At 35.1% G+C, this 19,241-nt stretch overlaps 2 protein-coding genes across 2 annotated transcripts; both read left to right on the top strand.

Annotated features, from left to right (window-relative positions):
• The first annotated feature begins 542 nt into the window (after positions 1-542).
• LOC126785405 (probable S-adenosylmethionine carrier 2, chloroplastic) lies at positions 543-7,564 on the top strand. Its single transcript, XM_050511084.1, has 12 exons — positions 543-618; positions 699-767; positions 852-934; positions 1,057-1,133; positions 2,577-2,667; positions 3,102-3,155; positions 3,246-3,341; positions 3,586-3,675; positions 4,524-4,575; positions 6,024-6,085; positions 6,197-6,277; positions 7,221-7,564. Exons 1-12 carry the CDS (start codon positions 585-587, stop codon positions 7,341-7,343), a joined length of 912 nt encoding a protein of 303 aa, XP_050367041.1. The 5' UTR covers positions 543-584; the 3' UTR covers positions 7,344-7,564.
• Positions 7,565-14,499: 6,935 nt separating this feature from the next.
• Positions 14,500-18,819, top strand: LOC126785399 (tryptophan aminotransferase-related protein 4-like). The gene is made up of 5 exons (XM_050511077.1): positions 14,500-14,947; positions 16,807-17,122; positions 17,397-17,689; positions 17,778-18,058; positions 18,202-18,819. Exons 1-5 carry the CDS (start codon positions 14,652-14,654, stop codon positions 18,474-18,476), a joined length of 1,461 nt encoding a protein of 486 aa, XP_050367034.1. The 5' UTR covers positions 14,500-14,651; the 3' UTR covers positions 18,477-18,819.
• Positions 18,820-19,241: the final 422 nt, after the last annotated feature.

Below are 19,241 nucleotides of genomic sequence, written 5' to 3' on the forward strand. Positions count from 1 at the left end.
GTTCGATTCTCACCATAAGCACTTTCATTTTTGTTATGGGTTGGTGCATGTCTGCGTGTCCGAACCGTGTCCAAAATCAGTTCGCGTGTCCGTGTCCGTGTCGGACACGCAATACGGTGTCATGAGCACGTGTCCGTGCTACCTAGTTAATAATTAATCATTGAAGAACCATAATTACGACTTTAGTTAAATCCCCAAAATATTTGGCAGCATTGATTTTAAAATTATGATACAAAATAAAATGTGAAATAATTTATGATATAAGATTTATTGTTGAAGAAAACAAAACATGAAATAATTGATGATATAAGATTTATTGTTGTTTATATTTGTATGATGTGTCTTTTTTTTGTGTTGAAATCAATTAAAAAAAGATCTTCATTTCGAACTTAGAATGGGGAAAGGGTAGCACCACACATACAAACTAGTACAATTGTATAAATCAATAGGTGTTTGCCGGATCTATAAAAGATTAAAGATAGGCTAGACATAGATCTCTTGTTTGGAAAAAGAAGTCGTCTTCATTTTCATTTTGGAAAAAAAAAAGAGTTAGCTCAGCAGCAGTTCCAAATCGTGCACCGGCAATGCAACCGGAATCTTGTCAGCCACATCCACATGGTTACCTTTCTTAATCTCTTCTCATGTCTCTGTCTCTCTCACCCAACTCGATCGGCTTAAACTGATCCGTCTGATCGCAGATGTCATAAGCTGCAAAACGAGTGAAGACCCAAATGCCTCGCCATTTGATTTCTTGGGTGTATTCTGCGGTATGTATCACTAACATTTCCAGTCTTTAGAAACATGTCGTTATCACATTATTGAGTATCTTGGGTTTTGGGTTTTGGTTGCAGATAGTGTCATAGCTGGTGGTGCTGCTGGTGTTGTTGTGGAAGCCGCATTGTACCCAATTGACACCATTAAAACTCGATTACAGGCATGTTTTTTCTATAACGACCATTTTGTTTATGTGTGTTTGGGCTGTCTTTTAGGGAGTGATATATTTTGGTTACTTTTTTTTTTGAAACTGTTGGCATTTTCTGTTGCATTCACTCTCAGGTTGCTCATGCTGGAGGAAAGATTATGTTGAAGGGCCTATATTCCGGGTTGGCTGGAAATCTTGCCGGTGTTTTACCGTAAGTAGATTTTTTTTATTTCTCTCCTTATTTCCTTGAGATTTTTAAAGATGGGCATTCAGAGTATATATTAGTGCGATGAACAGGGTTGCATATTTGTTGTTCTAGTGTGTCCACATCTGAGAAATGAGACATAGGCAATTAGTTATTTTTAGGATTTGGGCATGTCCAATCAATGCCAACTGGTTTTGGTGTGATGCTCGAGGTTGAATTATTTGTATTAGAGCATATTATCTCATGTGGGAATGACTGGCGTCCTTCATGTGGTCCAAGTCACCGAGTTTAAGCTGTTTCAGTGTATGCGTTGAATATATTGCCACACGGGAAGGGGCATACAACCCTGCAAAAGAGTTTAGAAGTTCCTCCACTCAATGTGAAGTGATTTCGAGTTTGACGCTTAAATGACTTATGTTATTCAGTTATTGGATCAGTATCAGTACTGTAATACACGAATTCATTTCAGTTCGAAAACCAGCTTTATAAGTCTTTCCACTAAGTCCCAATTAGATTTGAGTTTCCCAGATAAATTATGTTAAAGAACCTTTCTTTTGTTTGTTACAGAGGGGGCACAGAGGCCAAAAGAAAAGAAACTAACAACAGAAAAAATTAGGAAGCCACAGCATTCCCAGAATTCCTGGGTCTAGCAACATTGTAAAGATCATTTATGTTAAAGAACCTTTGGTCACTAGGTGAGATTTATATGCATCACGTTCTGCAACGCTGGAACTCATTTCTGGTTGGAGAAACCAGCTATATTGCTTTAACATCAATTATTTTATTTTCAAGCCTATGAGCAAGTATACTAAGAAAGCTTCAGATGTGTATTAGTTTCTGGAGTTCAAAGTAACATATATATAAAATAAAATACAAATTTATTACTTTTGTGTACAGATGTTTTAGTGAGATTGTTCTTTCTTTCCAGGTGCATTCATGTCTTTGTATTTTCTCTTTTGTGTCCTCTTTCATTTTATGTAATTTTCCGAAACTTTTCTTGCTAACAGGTCAATGGAGGGTCCAATCTTGTCCAAAAACTACTTTCTGACTTAACTATTTGATTATTCACTGTTATAATTTTGTTGTACACGAGAAAGCTATCTGATTTTGTTGTTATATCATCAATTTTCCTCAATCTTTTGGACATGAACAAGAATCATTCAAAATGAAAATGAGTAGGCACCCATTTTGCGATTGTTTCTCATGATTTAGAAAGCACTTGCATTATTGAATCTAACTCTATAAACTTTCCCAAGAAATCAAGCATCCCATTAGTGGAAGAAAGTGCTGGATGATATTACAATAGATCACTGTCATTTGTCTATTGAAAGAGCATTTAGATTTTCATTTGGAACAATTCCATACAAGAGGAGTGCAAAATTAATTATTTTAATTGCTGATTTTCTCTCATTCAATGTTATGCGGGTGATAGATTCTTTTTCCTCACAGGGCTTCTGCTATATTTGTTGGTGTATATGAACCTACGAAGCAGAAATTGCTGAAGTCACTCCCAGATAATCTCAGTGCCTTAGCTCATCTGGTATGTTCCCTTGTGTTTCATATATGAGGGCTGACGTTAAGATTCTATGAAAAATGATTCTTAAATAATTGAACAGTTACAAGCTGATTAATTATGCAGTTTTCTAGCAAAAACTTCCATAAGAAGTTTGGGGACATCATGTTTGGGGAATGTTAATTAGTGAGCTACAAAATACATAAATCTAACACATAATTATAAAGTTTAAGTTTCTGTAGTAGACATAATTTCTGAAGTAGACTGATTGATTGGTAGTAGAACTATCTTCCATCACTTAACATCCACTTCTCACTGTAGTAGTATTGGTTTTTTTTTAGAGGATAGTAATAGTGTTGGTAATAGTAATAGTAGTATTGGTTGATGGTAGGGAAAAGTAGAACTTTCAGTGTACAAGATCAGGCCATTATTATTTTAACAGGTATTCAGACATCAATCAGACTGCAGGTGCTATTGGAGGTGCTGCTTCTTCTATTGTACGAGTGCCAACAGAGGTAGTTAATCTGATTTTATTCATATTTCATTATTATATTTTATTTTATTTTATTTTGTCTTCTGCATGTTATCGAGTTATCCATTTTCAGGTTATCAAGCAAAGGATGCAAACTGCGCAGTTTGCTTCTGCCCCAGATGCTGTTCGCCTTATTATTGCTAAGGAGGGTTTCAAAGGTCTTTACGTGGTACATCACATTCAGCGTTTTCCATTCTTAATTTCTCCTACTGAATCAAGTTTTCAATCTGCAAGTTTGTTTGGTAAAAGATAGCAAATATCACTCAGAAAAAGAGTAGCTAAGTTACTTTGAAATAGAGGCCTAACTTTCTTTCTTCCTATTTATATAGATGTTTTTCTTAATGGAAAATTAATTTTATTTGTTTGTAAACTGTTTATGGTGCTGATGCCTTGATCGTCTTTCGAGATTGCAGGGGTATGGATCATTTCTATTGCGAGATTTACCATTTGATGCACTTCAGTTTTGCATCTATGAGCAGCTTCAAATAGGTTTTAAACTAGCGGTAAGATACAATACATTATATCATATTTAAATATCTAATGGAAATATTCAAGGAAATTGTAAAACCAAAACAAAGACCTCCATTCAAAGAAAAGCATCATTTTCCTTGATCAGAAAATTTATTAATTTCTGCTCATAATTACAATCTACTGAATTCTGCCTACAAGGATGAAAACCTTTTGCATCTGAAATAGTTCCCTAGTCGTTATTCACCTGTACGGCTGGACCTAATACCTATGTACATAAAAGTTCGTGGTTGTAAAAATGATGCATGATCAATTTCTGTCCCAGGAAGCTGGACCTGGTTTTACTTGAATTGATATTGTCTCAACTTTTGCATTTATACTATTATAGTTTCTTAATCTTGCAATTTGGTCCAGAATCACCTTTAGTTGGCAATTTATGGTGTAAAGTCACATTTCTTATCATAGAGATGCCACAAGTTTCTTTATGTGCTCGTAAATTGACCATGGTAATCTCCCGTATGATAAACAGATGGCATTTCTGATCGAAATGTTCTTTTTTATGCCTAATTGCAACGTTAACAAACTATTAGGTTATAATTACCAGAACAGTCTTGTTCAAATTACAGAGACCAATGATATGATTTAATTAATAGTTTAAAAAGAATAAAAATCTGTTCATGCTCAGAAGGAAAGACACATTTTATGGATAATTGTAATTAATCATGTCAAACCATATGTAGAATACAATGGAAAGATGCTGGACAAGGTTTCTGCAACTTCCATTTTCTCTGCCTAAATTGTATTTTTTTTTTGTGGATCTGCAGTGAAATATGTAGATGTGTCTTCTTATAAATCTAATCTAACTATTCTGACTTCCCTGTAGGCACGAAGAGATCTGAATGACCCTGAAGTTGCTATGATTGGTGCTTTTGCTGGTAATTTAATATCTAAACTAATTTTTAAGTGTCACTTGGCTGCCTTTTTTTTTTTAATCACGATGTGCATGTATGTTTCTTCCTGTTATTATCCTTAGGATATAATGTATGGTACAATAGCCTATGTGCATCTGAGTATGTGTGAAGATCATACATTTACACATGAAGCCGGTGCCGAGAGGACCCTCCTTTTAAAATTTGAGGATTTTTTAATCTTTTTTAATAGGATTAGACCTAAAATAATTGTTTCAACCTTTTCTTACATTCCGATGTAAGAATAGTAAAAACATCAACCAAATTCCTAATATTATGGTCATTGAAACTGTGCAAACAAATGTTGCAGGTTAGATAAAATTAGAACGAATTTGATCTAACCGAATAGATTTACGTTTTTCAGTGTGGTTAGTTTATTAGTTGGATTGATATGCGCACACGTACTAGAGAATGAGTGATTTATTATCTATAAACATACTAAAACTAATGTGATCCTCAAATTTCTAGGGCAAGGACATTCCTGTCTTGAACCTCCCTCTGTGTGCATGTGTGTGTGTAAACAAATTAAACATCTGCACCTTTTTGTAATTGTTGACCCTCCTTTCACCTTTCATGAAGCATCCTAAATGCAAAAAATTGTGAGCCCATATGCACAGACACTATACAAATGTATTATCTAGATCACCTCCTTGCAATGGTGTCTTTATACTCTGACGCAGGCACGCAGCCCTGATTGAAATTTTGTCTGTTCCTCCTTTAGAACTTTTATTTCACAACCTAGGCTGGCTACAAAGTCAATGTGGAAAGATACTAATATATGAAACTATTAGTAGTTGGTTCCATAGAAAATATTTTTTGAGGTGTCTTTCTATCATGATAGAATCAAACTTTTTTTAAAACTAAAAAAAAGAAAGGGAAGAAGTTCTTAGTCAAGATCGTTTTTAGCATGTCAACTTGTGGAGATGTAAAGAATGGCATTACGAATTTTTCCATCCCCTGAAGGTATTTGTAGTGAGTGGTGATTTGTTTATCTGAAGTTCTGAACAGCTTCCATATAAGACCAGATCGGACCAAGTTGGGATCCATCGATCTAATAAGTGCACTGAGGTTACTTGTATTTTGTAACGAGTAGAGCATTAAGCTTCAGTTCAACATTTGTATAAAGAAGATAACATTTGATAGCCTCGTTGTACTTTTACCACTCTAGGATGTTCAGCCTCACAATATAGTATCCATGATGGTATAATTCAGTTTAGAATCTGACTGAGAAATGGCTACCCATGTAATGATTTCCAATTTCCATGCATTTGGGTTTTTCCTTCCAGGAATGGAACCTGTACATGTGAGCTTGGTTGCTCAATGTATATGAGTAACTCTTTTGCGCCAGGTGAATCATGTATATACATTGTGCTGTTTACTAATAAACTTTTCAATCTAATGTCACTAACTTTTAGGTGCAATAACTGGTGCTTTAACTACTCCTCTTGATGTGATAAAAACGAGATTAATGGTTCAGGTATTGGTTTCCATATCCCTATTCACTGTTCCTTTTTCTTTTCTTTTTTGTTTTCTTGATGTGATAAAAAATTTATTCCGCCATTTTTTCTTTACTTCAAAATCTTTGCAGGGATCTGGAAATCAGTACCAAGGAATTTGTGACTGTATTGGGACCATAATAAGAGAAGAAGGAAATCATGCTCTTTGGAAGGTTTGCTCAATATCTCATAAAAATTGGTCCTTTTGAGATAGAATGCTTGTACTTTCTTCTTTCTTATTTTTCTCTATTTTGAAAATGCAATTTGCCCTCCAGTCTCTATTTTACTTGCCCTTGCTTTTAATGAGAAATTTTATTTTCTTTTGTTGTTTTGTTTGTTTTCTGTGTTTTTTTTTCTGTTTTTCTTTAAATGGGTAGCTGCTTCATTGTTTAAGCACTTTTTATCTGGAAGTTATAATTTTCTCAATTAGCAGCTCACATCCTTTTACAAAATGTCGTAAGCTTTTCATATCTGCTCTGCATCACATATCCTGGCATGTGGCAGAGAATTACCATGTCTTGATTTTTATCCAGTTAATGCATAACTTTTTCTTTTGATGCTGTGCACTGTATTTCCTTCATGCTCCATTTGAGTTTCAAAAGGGAAAAAAAAACTTGCTAATACATAAAAATTGTGTATTCTACACTAATACGCTTTGGACATAAAGAAGTATAGTAGAATGGAAGATCAAATTACTACCAACTATAGGAAATTAGTGGGAAAAGTGAACTTAGTTTTACAGCGTGTTCCATTGATCAATTATAATAAGTATATATTACCACTTACCCCAACATTCTCATACCCCAGAACCCAGAGATACGCTACAAATTGGACTATCAAGTCATGTTTACAGCTATTCTATGGCTTAATAATGTCTTTGATTATCAATTATGGAGCGAAAATCTGAAGACTTTACCCAATGCAGTGATTCGTTTATAGTTTTCAGCTAAAACTTAAAAATAAATGTGGTATGTGCTTAAAGAATCAACCCTACAGTATCTGTTTTGGTACAACATTAGTGTTGAAAATGGTTCAACATTAGTGTTGAAAATGCAAATCATTTCATTTGTTAATGACTGGCAATTCCTTGAGCTTCTCTTCTGCCATTTGCTGCAGGGCATTGGGCCACGAGTACTGTGGATAGGTATTGGAGGTTCGATTTTCTTTGGTGTTCTTGAAAGGACGAAGCAAATACTTGAGCAAAGGCGCATCAGGGATCAGGATTCCAAGCATTACTGAAGCTAATTGATATGTGTTTTGATGGTTAGGATGCACACAGTAGGTGCTAGGCAAATATTTTGAACTAGTTTGCTTCATAAAATCTAAAAAGAAAGGGTAGATGTCAGTCTGCTTGAATGTGTAAACGAGAAACGTAATCCTAGTTGCCTTGTAATGGTCTACTTAAGTATACTCATAAACTTTAAATTAGTATTATGTAGCTTATGATTCACTTATGATGAGTTTTGACTTTTGAGAGCATGTCTTTGCTCTAGAGTATTCTAGGGTTCTCTTGGCACTTCCTTTCCCGTCTTCTGGTACCTGCCTCCATGGTTACTGATGACGTTGCATCAACCTTGGTGTCCTAGATCTCGCCGCTGACAATCATGATATTAGGTCACCCTTCTTCCGCTTAGTCCTCACCCGCTGGCTCTTCATATTACTAAGCAGATATTGTATTAGTGTTCCTCCTGATTATATACGGGTCACCACATTGACTTGGATGTTAGTTGGCATGAGTTGCGAACTTCCCATTCAGAGTCTGTGAAATCTCCTATTGATCTCTACTTTCATTAAACTCCATTTGCAGATCATGTGGAGGACTCCCAAGACTTCTGCCACATTCTTGTAGAAGTCTTCAACTACATTAACCCGTCCAATGTGCGAAGCGATAAAGATATGTTCAAGACTAGTCTAATCGGTCGCAGGCTAAACTGATGATTCCATCACATCTCCAACAGCGTGCATGTTTCTGGATTGCAGTTGTTCAGCATGTATGTATGGGGTTCTTTTTGGCCTTCTCAATTTAAACTCTTTCCTCTTTGCTGTAGGCTCTTCGGTTTACATCTACCTAGTAAAAAACAACTATAGCAAATACGCATATTCTAAACCGGAGCCCTCCCAGCGTATTTGCGTCAATATTCCCGGCCTGCCATTCCTGATCCATGTTGAAATCCTCCATTGATCAGGAAGTCACACCTAGCTAGCTCTGTGGCGTCGTTGTCTCTGGTCTGACTGGACATGCTTGATATCTCTCGCAAGAACGGCGTCGCTCATGCCAGGCCTGATGCGTCACTATTGACGTGTCTGGGTGCTGGAAGGAAATGTTGGTGTCCAAGCTAGCTTGATCGAGATCGATTTAGGGTTCTAGGGGGTGGTCCATATCCTTGGACCTTACGTAGTTTTTAGACTCTCGGCGTGTCCCTATCATGACGGATTCCTTGCCACGCAAGCTCTCAACATGAACTCTTATCCTTCTGGGTTCATATCACTAACCACCTATGAAGCACGCACATGTGTTTCGGACACGCGAACTGACTTTGGACACGGTCCAGACACGCGGACACACACCAATTCATAATAAAAGTGAAAGTCATCCACGGCACTCAACAACTCCTCAACCATTCCAACAGATTCAGTGTTTGTTATATTTATGCACACTTTAATATACATAAGCAGAGAAACTCGTGATAAAAATAAAAATGCTTGTGGTGGGATTCGAACCTTGGTTATCCAAGGTACTTATCAAGTTATGTTTTCATCATTTTAATGCACACTTTGACATATATATACATCTAAAATTCTAAATACTTTCAATTTATAAATTATTTTTTTAAATAAATATATATATATATTAAAAATAATTTTTAATTAACATGTCCACCACGTGTCCGTGTCCAAAAACAGTTCTATATGTCGTGTCTACGTATCGAATCGTGTCCAATACGGGCACTCGTGTCCGTGTCCGTGCTACTTAGCTAACCAACTACCAGAGTTGGAAGTTCAACAGACCAGGATGACGTTTATATTATTGTAGGGGTGGGCATAAAAAACGGAAATCCTGATCCCGTCCCGATCCCGTCTCGTTTCATAATAGTCGGATGGGACGTGGGACAAATAATTTATATCTCGTTTCGTCCCGTCCCGTCCCGTCCCACCTTTAATAAAAACTTAAAAATTCTTATATATTTGTATCAAAATGAAACTAATTTATGTTCTTAATAACTCCAAAATTATATCAACTCAAATAATACTGGTACATTATAATATTTTGAACATAATATGCATTTTTTTGTTAAAATTTCATTATTGAATGTTACTTTATTGATGAAAAAGTAAAAATATAAGTTTTTATTTAACTTCATATGAAGGTGGGATTTGTCCCATCCCGTCCCGATCTCGTCCCGTTCCAACCGGGATTAATTCCGAGTGGGATGCATTCTTAAAAACCTTCGTCCCGTCCCGATCCCGTTCCGATTCAAAAGAGTGGGACAGGACGTGGGATAAGCCCTGTCCCGTCCCATCCCGTCTCGTGCCCACCCCCTATATTATTGCATGTAGGTCAGTTCTAATTACACTTGGATGAAAAGCTGTTTGAAAGAATAGGAAAAATTTATATCCAGGCTTTTCTATTTTAATATTTTAGTTTATAAGAAATGGTTATTTATACATCATATATAATATATTGTTTAATTTAAAGAGTAATTAATTTATAAAAAAGTCACCAACGGAAATTATAAAAAAAAAATCAACTGGCAAATGGGCTAAAGCGTTGTCCATCAAATTCTGAAAAAAACTACGTTTTGTGCCATTGCAATTAACCAGATCAAATTGTGATTTGATCGATTTGATCCGATTTGGACCTTCACTGAAACTTTCTTCGCCAGTGACTTCACTAGCACACCTCGCCAAAGCAACAGTCAGAGAGAAAGCGATGTTGGAGACCCACTGATAGGAAGTCGCCGTCGACTTCACCAAGCCCGTCCACTTTGTCTCCACCGGCGTCGTTATGCCCAACCAGAAGCCAAAAACAATCTGAAGCAGCAACTCAAAGATCTCATCGACGGTGACGGTTTGGAGCAGCGGCGACAATGAGGAGGAGGAGGAGAGGATAGGATGACATCGAGTTGCTGCACAGAGCAGTTGATGATGGAGATGTGGGTGTCGATGGGAATAAATTAAGATGGTGAAGGATGCGGTGGTAATGGGGTCGGATGCAGTAGTTAAGACGATAGCGGTGCTGGTGTTGCAGCCACCACCGAGGAAGTCCTTGAGCTTGGGGTCGACGCCATTGAAGGTCTGGAGAGGAGGTGAAGACCTTAAAGAGAAAAATGTGCCTAGAACAATTTTCTGGGTGCCCAATAGAAATTCTTATTTTCTTTTGTTCTTTTTTCATTTCTTAGTTCTTCACTTTCGGTTTTTTATCCACTCTCGTTCAATAGATTAGAATTGGGGGTTTCAAAAATTACCAACCAAGTCAAAACATCAATCACACTACCTATCACAGAATAATGTTAGTGTAACATGTAGTGTAAATGACTAGTTTTCTAGTCACAAAAGTAGTGTGACTACTATTGTGGCTAATGGTGTGACTATCAGTGTGATACCTGGTGTGACTCTTAGTGTGACTACTAGTGTGACAATGTCAGTGTTGATATTTGGATTGTATTAGTTTATTTGAGAAGTTCAAAATCACATTACAGTAGACAAAAATTCATTATTTCTATCAATTCTAATCTTCTTCATTTTTTTCACATTTACTTATTGTCACAACATAGTCACACTACCAGATACAATGACAATCACACTACCATATAGAATAGTAGTCACAATGTCGCTATTGTAACAACCAGTGTGACAAAGGTTCATTAATACTACTCATTCTTTTTTTTCACATTTTATTCTTTTCATAACATAGGCACACTACCAGATACAATGACAATGACAATGTTGTTATTGTAACAATTAGTTTGACTACAACTGTGACTGGTGGTGGGACATGTCGAGAAAAAAATATAAATCGGCGAAATTATGTTAAATTTCAAAGGATATCGGTATGAATGTGTTTAGAATCAAAAGAGTAGCTAATTTTATGGAGCCTTGGGATCCGGTTTTGCTGGAAAAGCTTGGAGTACCGCCACAGACAGCGGCAACTCCTTTCAACGGTTTATGCACCTTGTACGATTGTCATTCAGAGTGGGTATGATATCAAATGAAAAAGAGAAGAAAGATCTTTCCAATAGTATCAACCACACTCAAATTCATAACCGGACGACAAAGTTATGGCCGGAATGAGAAGAAGAATGAAAAAAGAAAAAGAAAATGAGTGAGAAAGAGCAAAACAGTCCGGAAAATATTTAAAAAGTGTTTTTTTTTCTAATTTTGTTTAAAGCTTGTTGACTTTTTTCTAATTTATAATTAATATGATAACCATCTTATAATTAGATGTTTTTCATTGACCTTTTTATAATTTAAGATTGGAGTTGGTACTAAATAATAATTTTCTCTAATTAAAACAGTATAATTAGAGTCAGTTAGATTAAATTAGTGATATATTGTAGCCGTTAGATCAATTGCTCTGTTCATTTTGGTTGGTAGAATTGCAGGCCCCACAATCAACAATAATAGGTATTCCTCCTTCATAGTCGACCTAAAATGGGCGGTAGTATGAGTTGGCCGCCTAAAACCCAAAATGAATTTAACCGTGGAGAGCTATTTTTTATAGAGGGTGTCTCATTATGGGTATGGGTTGATAACGTTGGAGATGTTGAAAAAATAGTTAATTTTACTAATTATTTTAAATCAATTTAATTAAAGGAATTTGAGTGGACGCACTTAAATTTGTAATGATAAATATGAACTTGTATTCTCTAGTATTAAGAGTTACAAAACGTATATTTATCTGATTAAATTGGTTATGGTGTGAATAAGAACTTATCACTGTAAACGTGAAAACCATTTGAATTCCGGAATGTGTGACGACTTAACCACTTTAATTTTATAACGCATGATTCAATACGATTAAATTTTGTAATCACAGATTTCATAAGATTGAATTCTGTAACTGTCGAATTCATTGTCTAACAGGCGTAACGGATGAAATGAAATTCATTGAGATAAAAGTCGTAACGTTTGAGAATTTATTACATAACGTCTGTAACAGTCGTTACGTATGTAAATTCATTTTGTAACCGTTGTAACTTATCATAACAAATTCATTTCTAAATTCATGAGAGTTCATTTAGTGATCCAAGTTTTCCTCTATAAATAGCAATCTATTATTCCATTATTTTAAAAACGGATTCAGAACTTGATTCAGAAACACATTCAGATTGAGAAACTTATTCCTTAAGTCTCTCTCTCTCTCTCTCTCTCTCTCTCTCTCTCTCTCTCTCTCTCTCTCTCTCTCTCTCTCTCTCTCTCTCTCTCTCTCTCTCTCTCTTTAAGTTTCATTCTTAGCTCTCTTGTTCTTGTGATAGAAATGGTTCATTCCAGTTTACTGGTATTCTTGTAGTTGTATCCTGGAAGACTAATGTCATTGAATCCTTGCACCTGTAGAGGTGGCGTAATTGTCTTAAAGACACTGTGGTATTACACACGACTCAACTTTTCATTCTATTCGTTCGGTATTGGTTGAGTTATCGTTTCAAATTTTCTTAATTCTGAATTTTTTGTTTCTGCATAGTTATTTTCTGATTTATCTTTATTTTAGAATTTCATTTATAATTTATATATTTGCAATATCACCCCATTTTATAATTACATGAGCCCTTAATCGAACTAAACGTCTGTTGGAAAAAAAAAATCATCCAGGTCTGTGATTGAATACATATGACTGAAAATGATGGGGCAAAAAGAAAGGGAGTGTTGGAGAGAAGAACAAAGTATATATAGTAAAACCTTATTAAATTATAGGTTTCGAGACCAGTAAAAATTATTAATTTAACGCGTTATTAATATATCGATAAATTAATAAATATTATTTTTATTGATAACTTAATAACTTATTAATTTTTCAATATAATAAATATTTTTTTTAGAAAATAAATGTTGTACTTTATTCAATGTACCACATTGATCATTTTTATTCCGTAAACAGTATTGAATGTATTAGTTTGTTTACATGTATTACATTGTTCATATTATATGTCCACTATCAAATTTACTATTTTATTGGATGTATTATATTATTAAAAAATATATCATGATAGAAAATACATTAGATATATAATTTCTTGTCGCGCTAAGATAAAACCACACCAGAAGTTTTTATTATGTAGAAAATAGCATAATGAGATTTAAAGTGACATCATTTCTAAGTAAAAAAAAGTAACAAATGAATCGTACTTTACAAAGTACTTGTAAATGTACAATTATTTATATATAATTAGAAATTATTAATTTATATATCTGATGGGGTGTCTTAAATTTCTATTAACTTATAATTTAGCCATAATTTGAGACTGACAAAAATTATTATCTTAATGTAGTTATTAATTAATCGAATATTAGTTTAACGAGATTTTACTTAATATTAAAAGCTAACTAGAATTAAATGTTGTATTCGGTCATATGCATATCATGTTTCTATTGTTCCTAATTAACTTCCTCTACGTACCCTCCCAAATAATTGAGGGAATCATTGGGAGACAGCCAGAACATAAAAAATGACCTCAAATGCGAGACTCGGGCCCCATAGTTCAGTGGCCAATCAGTTCATGAGCATTAGACGCACTCAATTAAGTCGGAAATAACAAATACATATAACTATATTATAGGTGTGTACGGTAATCCTTCCCACTTGATTATCAGTCTCTCATCTTGTTCGTATCTCATAATTATTTGTGGCATTTTTCTTCTTCGGATGCAACAACAGCAAGAGTATGAGCTTCTTCAAATTTTCTAATATATATATATATATATAATTTTTTAATATATATATATATTCTCTATTCAGAATAAAAATTTATTCTAAAATTAAAGAGTGAAATTCTAATTTTGGCATACTTTCAGGACAAATTTTTTCACTATAAGTGATTCAATATTTAGGTATGTTATTCAAGATTATCTCTATCAAATTGCATCTAATTCAGACATCGTTAAGGTATTGAAATTATATTAAATCAATTAATTGATTAAAACTGTTTAACATGAACCGTTCGTGTAAATCTCAAATTTAAATGCTCCAACCATTGTCGAATTATATGAAACTTTGTAGAGATAATTTTGAATAGCATACATAAATATTGAATCTCTTATAGTGAAAAAATTTGACCGAAAAATGTGCTAAAATTAGAACTTCACTCTGTAATTAATTTTAAAATAATTGTTCACTCTGAATATAAACTATATATATATATAATTTAATGGTGCGGAGGGTTCATCAAGCCTCTGCGTTATAAAAACTATGTCCTCCTCAAAGACATAGACATATACGTCAATTATGTCCACACATATCCTTCTATACATAAGAGATTCTAAGAAGAGGATCTTATCCCAGCAAAGTATCTATAAGCTAGAGATTCTGAAACCCCAACAAATTCGATAGTCATGGCTAAGCTACAACCAAACTCCTCCGTTGTGTGCCTGCTGGTATTCTCTGTAGTTGTCAATCTGTCTTTTATCTTCAAGCTCTATGGACATGGAGGTCAGTGGGAGCTCAGTTGGAGCAGAAGGGCAGCGGAAGAAGCGGAACAAGTCGCCGCCGTGCCTTGCTCGGGGCATGGCAGAGCCTACCTGGATGGCTTGGTTCTTGATGGCAATCAACCTGCTTGCGAGTGCAATTCTTGCTTTGGTGGCTCTGATTGTTCTCAGTTCTTGACAGACTGTGAATCAAACGCTGACGGGTTTGTCCTTCTTTCATTCTAGGCCATAAGGCTTAATTATACACTTAATATATATATATATATATATATAATATGTATACAAAGTGAATATTCTGAAATTAAAGAATAAAGTTCCAATTTTAGCACATTTTTAGGTTAAAAGTTTTCATCACAAGTGATTCAATATTTAGGTATGTTATTTAAGATCATCTCTATAAAGTTTCATCCAATTCGGTTATCGTTAAAGTATTGAAATTATATTAAATTAATGAACGAATTAAAACTGTTCAATGTAAACCATTGATGTAAATCTTAATTTTAAAAGCTCAAAACTATTATCAAACTGGATGAAACTTTATAGAGATGATCTTGAATAACATAATATAGAATCACTTATGATGAAAAAATTTTATCGAAAAATGTATTAAATTAGAACTTCACTCTGGAGATATATATATATATATATATATATATATGCTCCATGATATTAATTCTTCATAACTTTCTTGTTTTCTAGGTATATTAAGGATGATCCAAGACAATCCATAAATAAATAAAAAAGAGTAGAGAAAGAGGGATCCCAGAGAAAGAAAGAATAATGAATTGCATGAACTAATAAAAACAATATGATGATATTATCTCCCTCTACAACCATAACTATACAAAGAACTTTAACGTTAGATCCTTATTTACCCCCTCTTCTTCTTCTTTTATTGAAATTATATATAAACATTTAATTCTCTTTATTAGAGAATCAATGAATCATGTAGGAACTTTGTATCCTCGATCAGCCACCCAGCCTAAAGATTCCAAAAGCTCCCTTTCAAGAGAAGAAAGTCCAAACACTAATATATGAAAATTGAAATCATATATATATACATGATGGTCAATATGTACCCATCCAACCATTTAAGATGGAAGAGTGACATTTGTGCTTGAGTGCTTTCCTAAACTCAATTATTGTTGTTGTGTTGTTCATATCATTAGAGCCCCCCATTATGATAGTGGGTCCAAAATGGTTTTTCATTTGTTTGCTGTTAACTAAGAAGTTAAGTAGAATATGACATAGATACTTTAAGTTCAGTAGAATATGACATATAATATATGTCTTTTCTTAATCGGAAAAATAAGAGGTTGTGATGACTGATGACCAAATTAAGGACTTGTGGTTTAACTGTCCTGCAGGAACTTGCAGCCTGATGAGTGCTTAAGTGAAATTATATGTACGGTGTTCTTTCTGGTTTTTTAAACAATTATGTGCTGAGGAAAATAAACGAAAATATATAATTTTCATGACATCGAGGATTATTAACTAGCTACCTCCATTACGTACAAGCATAAGAAGATATTCAAGTCCTGCTCGTTTCACTCGGATTTTGTTTAAGCATGACTATAGGACTATATGGAAAACCTTGCCCCATGTCATATCTTCCGCTTCTCTCGACGTCAATCTTCACTTTCCGTCCTCCGTGTGACATTCTGCGCCTTCTTGCTTAGTCACTTAGTTGTAGGAATACCAGAAATGTTAATTAAAACTCTTTGAAAGAAAGAGTTGGGTTGACCTAAGGCTGAAGAGTAAAGTATCAGAAAGTTGCTAGAGCAGAAAGTGTAAGATAGGAATGTAAATGAGAAAGCAATAAACAATTAAACATCATAATGCTAGCTAGGAATGTAAATCTATACTAGTAAAGGGTAATGCTTTTCATGAAAAAAGTGTGAAAAATAAAAACATGATGAGAGGACAGGCGATGAGTCGAACGTTAATTAATAAATGTAAATTGTTAATTAATTAGATGAGAAAATTGGTCGATGTTAAGCGATAAGCCTACGCCAAAAGAGAACCTTAATGAATTAGTTACAGTGTATATTGTTTGTTGCAGTGGGGATCCATTTTTCTTAGAGCCCTTCTGGATGGAACATGCTTCCAAAAGTGCAATTCTAGTAGCAGGGTGGCATCGAATGGGCTATACCTTCTCCGATAAAGCTTACATCTCACAAGAGCTTGAGAGGCTCATTCGCAAAGTACACGACATTGCTGGTAATGCAGTCACTCAAGGAAGGTACATTGTAGTTGGTGCCGGTTCAACCCATCTCCTCAACGCGGCAGTACAAGCGCTCTCTTCGTCATCTAACGATAGTTCGGACTCATTATCCTCTTCACCAGCTAGTATTGTTGTTACAATTCCTTATTACGCGGTGTGATTCAACTTCCTAATCTAGGTTAAATTTTTTGCATGCATGGTACGTACGTTAACCAATAATTACTATTACCATCACCCTGAAGTTCTTTACATCTAACGGGTAATAACTGATCATGTAACTTGTTGGACAATTATTTAAAACTGTCAAATAACTAGGAAAGTAGGAATGCTGTAGGAGCCAGGAATACTTACTAGCTAGGAATCACACTTGACATTATAAATGATTAAATCTGATTCTTTAATTTGGTGTACGTGGTATATTTTCACAGCTTTATGAAACGCAAACGGAATACTTCCAGTCAGTAAATTACAAGTTCGAAGGGGATGGTTCGCTGCTGAAGAACATCTCAGATGGAAGTAAGAGGGTTATTGAGTTTGTAACCGCCCCAAACAATCCCGATGGAAAGCTAAACAACGCAAACTTTGAAGGACCGAATTCTGCAGCAATCTATGATCGTGTTTATTATTGGCCACATTTCACACCAATCCCAACTCCAGCAAATGACGACGTCATGGTGTTTTCGATTTCCAAGCTCACTGGCCATGCTGGTACTAGATTAGGGTAACATGCGAGGACCTTATTTATCTCAACTCGGATCGAGTGTTGTCGAAGTTATATGTGCTTACAGACGTACACTGTTTTGATGCAGGTGGGCAGTGATAAAGGACGAGGCAGTGTACCAAAGAATGTTGCACCATACTCTTATTAGTAATTTGGGTATATCTCGAGACGCACAGCTAAGAGCTATGAAGCTTTTGAATGTAGTCGTAGAAGGTGGAGGGAAAGAAATCTTCAAATTCGGATACACCACTATGCGGAAACGTTGGGAAAGATTGAGGAACACCTTGTCTTTGTCAAACCGCTTTTCTGTGCAGAGAGATGAACCTCTATACTGCAAGTTTTTCCAGAAAATTAAAAGACCATCTCCAGGTGAGAAAGTTTGCCACACACAGATGCACACGGTCACAATTCACAAATTCACAATAGTACTTTGTGATAAGAAATTAAGAATGCAACTAAAACTAAAAAACCGATATATGACACAAATATGATTTGTTTCACATGGTCGGCAGCCTATGCATGGGTGAAGTGCGAGAGACTAGAGGACGTAGATTGCTACCAAGTTCTCCAGGAAGAAGCTAATGTGTACGGCCGCAGAGGAAGTGTCTTTGGTGCTGAAGATCGATATGTACGTCTCGCCCTCATAAGGAGCCAAGATGATTTCGATATATTGCTTCACCGACTGAACCAGTTAGTCTCCAAGGAAGATACACAGCACAGAAGTTATATGATTAACGTGACAACCGATCGATTTTTCAGAGGCAAAACACATGTAAGTAGCTCATGACCGGACTAGGTGTTTGTCATCACTATTTGACATCTACGCAGTTGGAGAAATAAGGGAGTGCTTCTCGTAATCCACTGTACTTTACTGTCATTGTCTCTCTCACATCACGCTGAGAGACCAAACCACTTGACAGTGTTCAAGTGCCAATGTGTGGATATATATATATATATTAATATATTATCCTGGAAAAACAATATAATTCCTTCATGCAAATGAAGAATCTAGCTAGTAATCATATATATGAGGGAACTGTACGTCAAGTGAGGGAGTTTGTGCGCTGTGGCAATTCTCCTTGTCTTTGGAGATTGTATGCTATCTGCCTCTATATATCTCCTCTTTCCAGTTCGATCTATTTTGGTTTTCGTGTTATGATAGTAATTTGGTCGTTTGGACATAAGATAAGGGTAATTAGAGTTTTAATCAACCATGAACATTATGAGTCAAATATTTAACGAAAAACAATTTCATAAGGCAGACGATAATGGGATCAGTTACAGCTAAACCTAATATCTTGTGTTTCTCGAGGTGAGTGATAGAGCGATAATTAAAACGTCTATGATAAATCCTGTAAAACATCATCGTTATATAGAATAAGCAGGGATCGTTCTTTCTGGAGAATTGAAGGGAACTCTAAATTTTTAGTATTAACAAATAATGGGGGGTTTGAGATTGATTATTAACTACTAAAATAAAACCTAAATTACTATTTACATGATCGACTTCTCTTTAACAAACTTAAACCAAATTTACCATTACACCAGATAA

This window comes from Argentina anserina, chromosome 2 (assembly GCF_933775445.1).
Source record: "Argentina anserina chromosome 2, drPotAnse1.1, whole genome shotgun sequence".
Classification (NCBI taxonomy): Eukaryota; Viridiplantae; Streptophyta; class Magnoliopsida; order Rosales; family Rosaceae; genus Argentina; species Argentina anserina.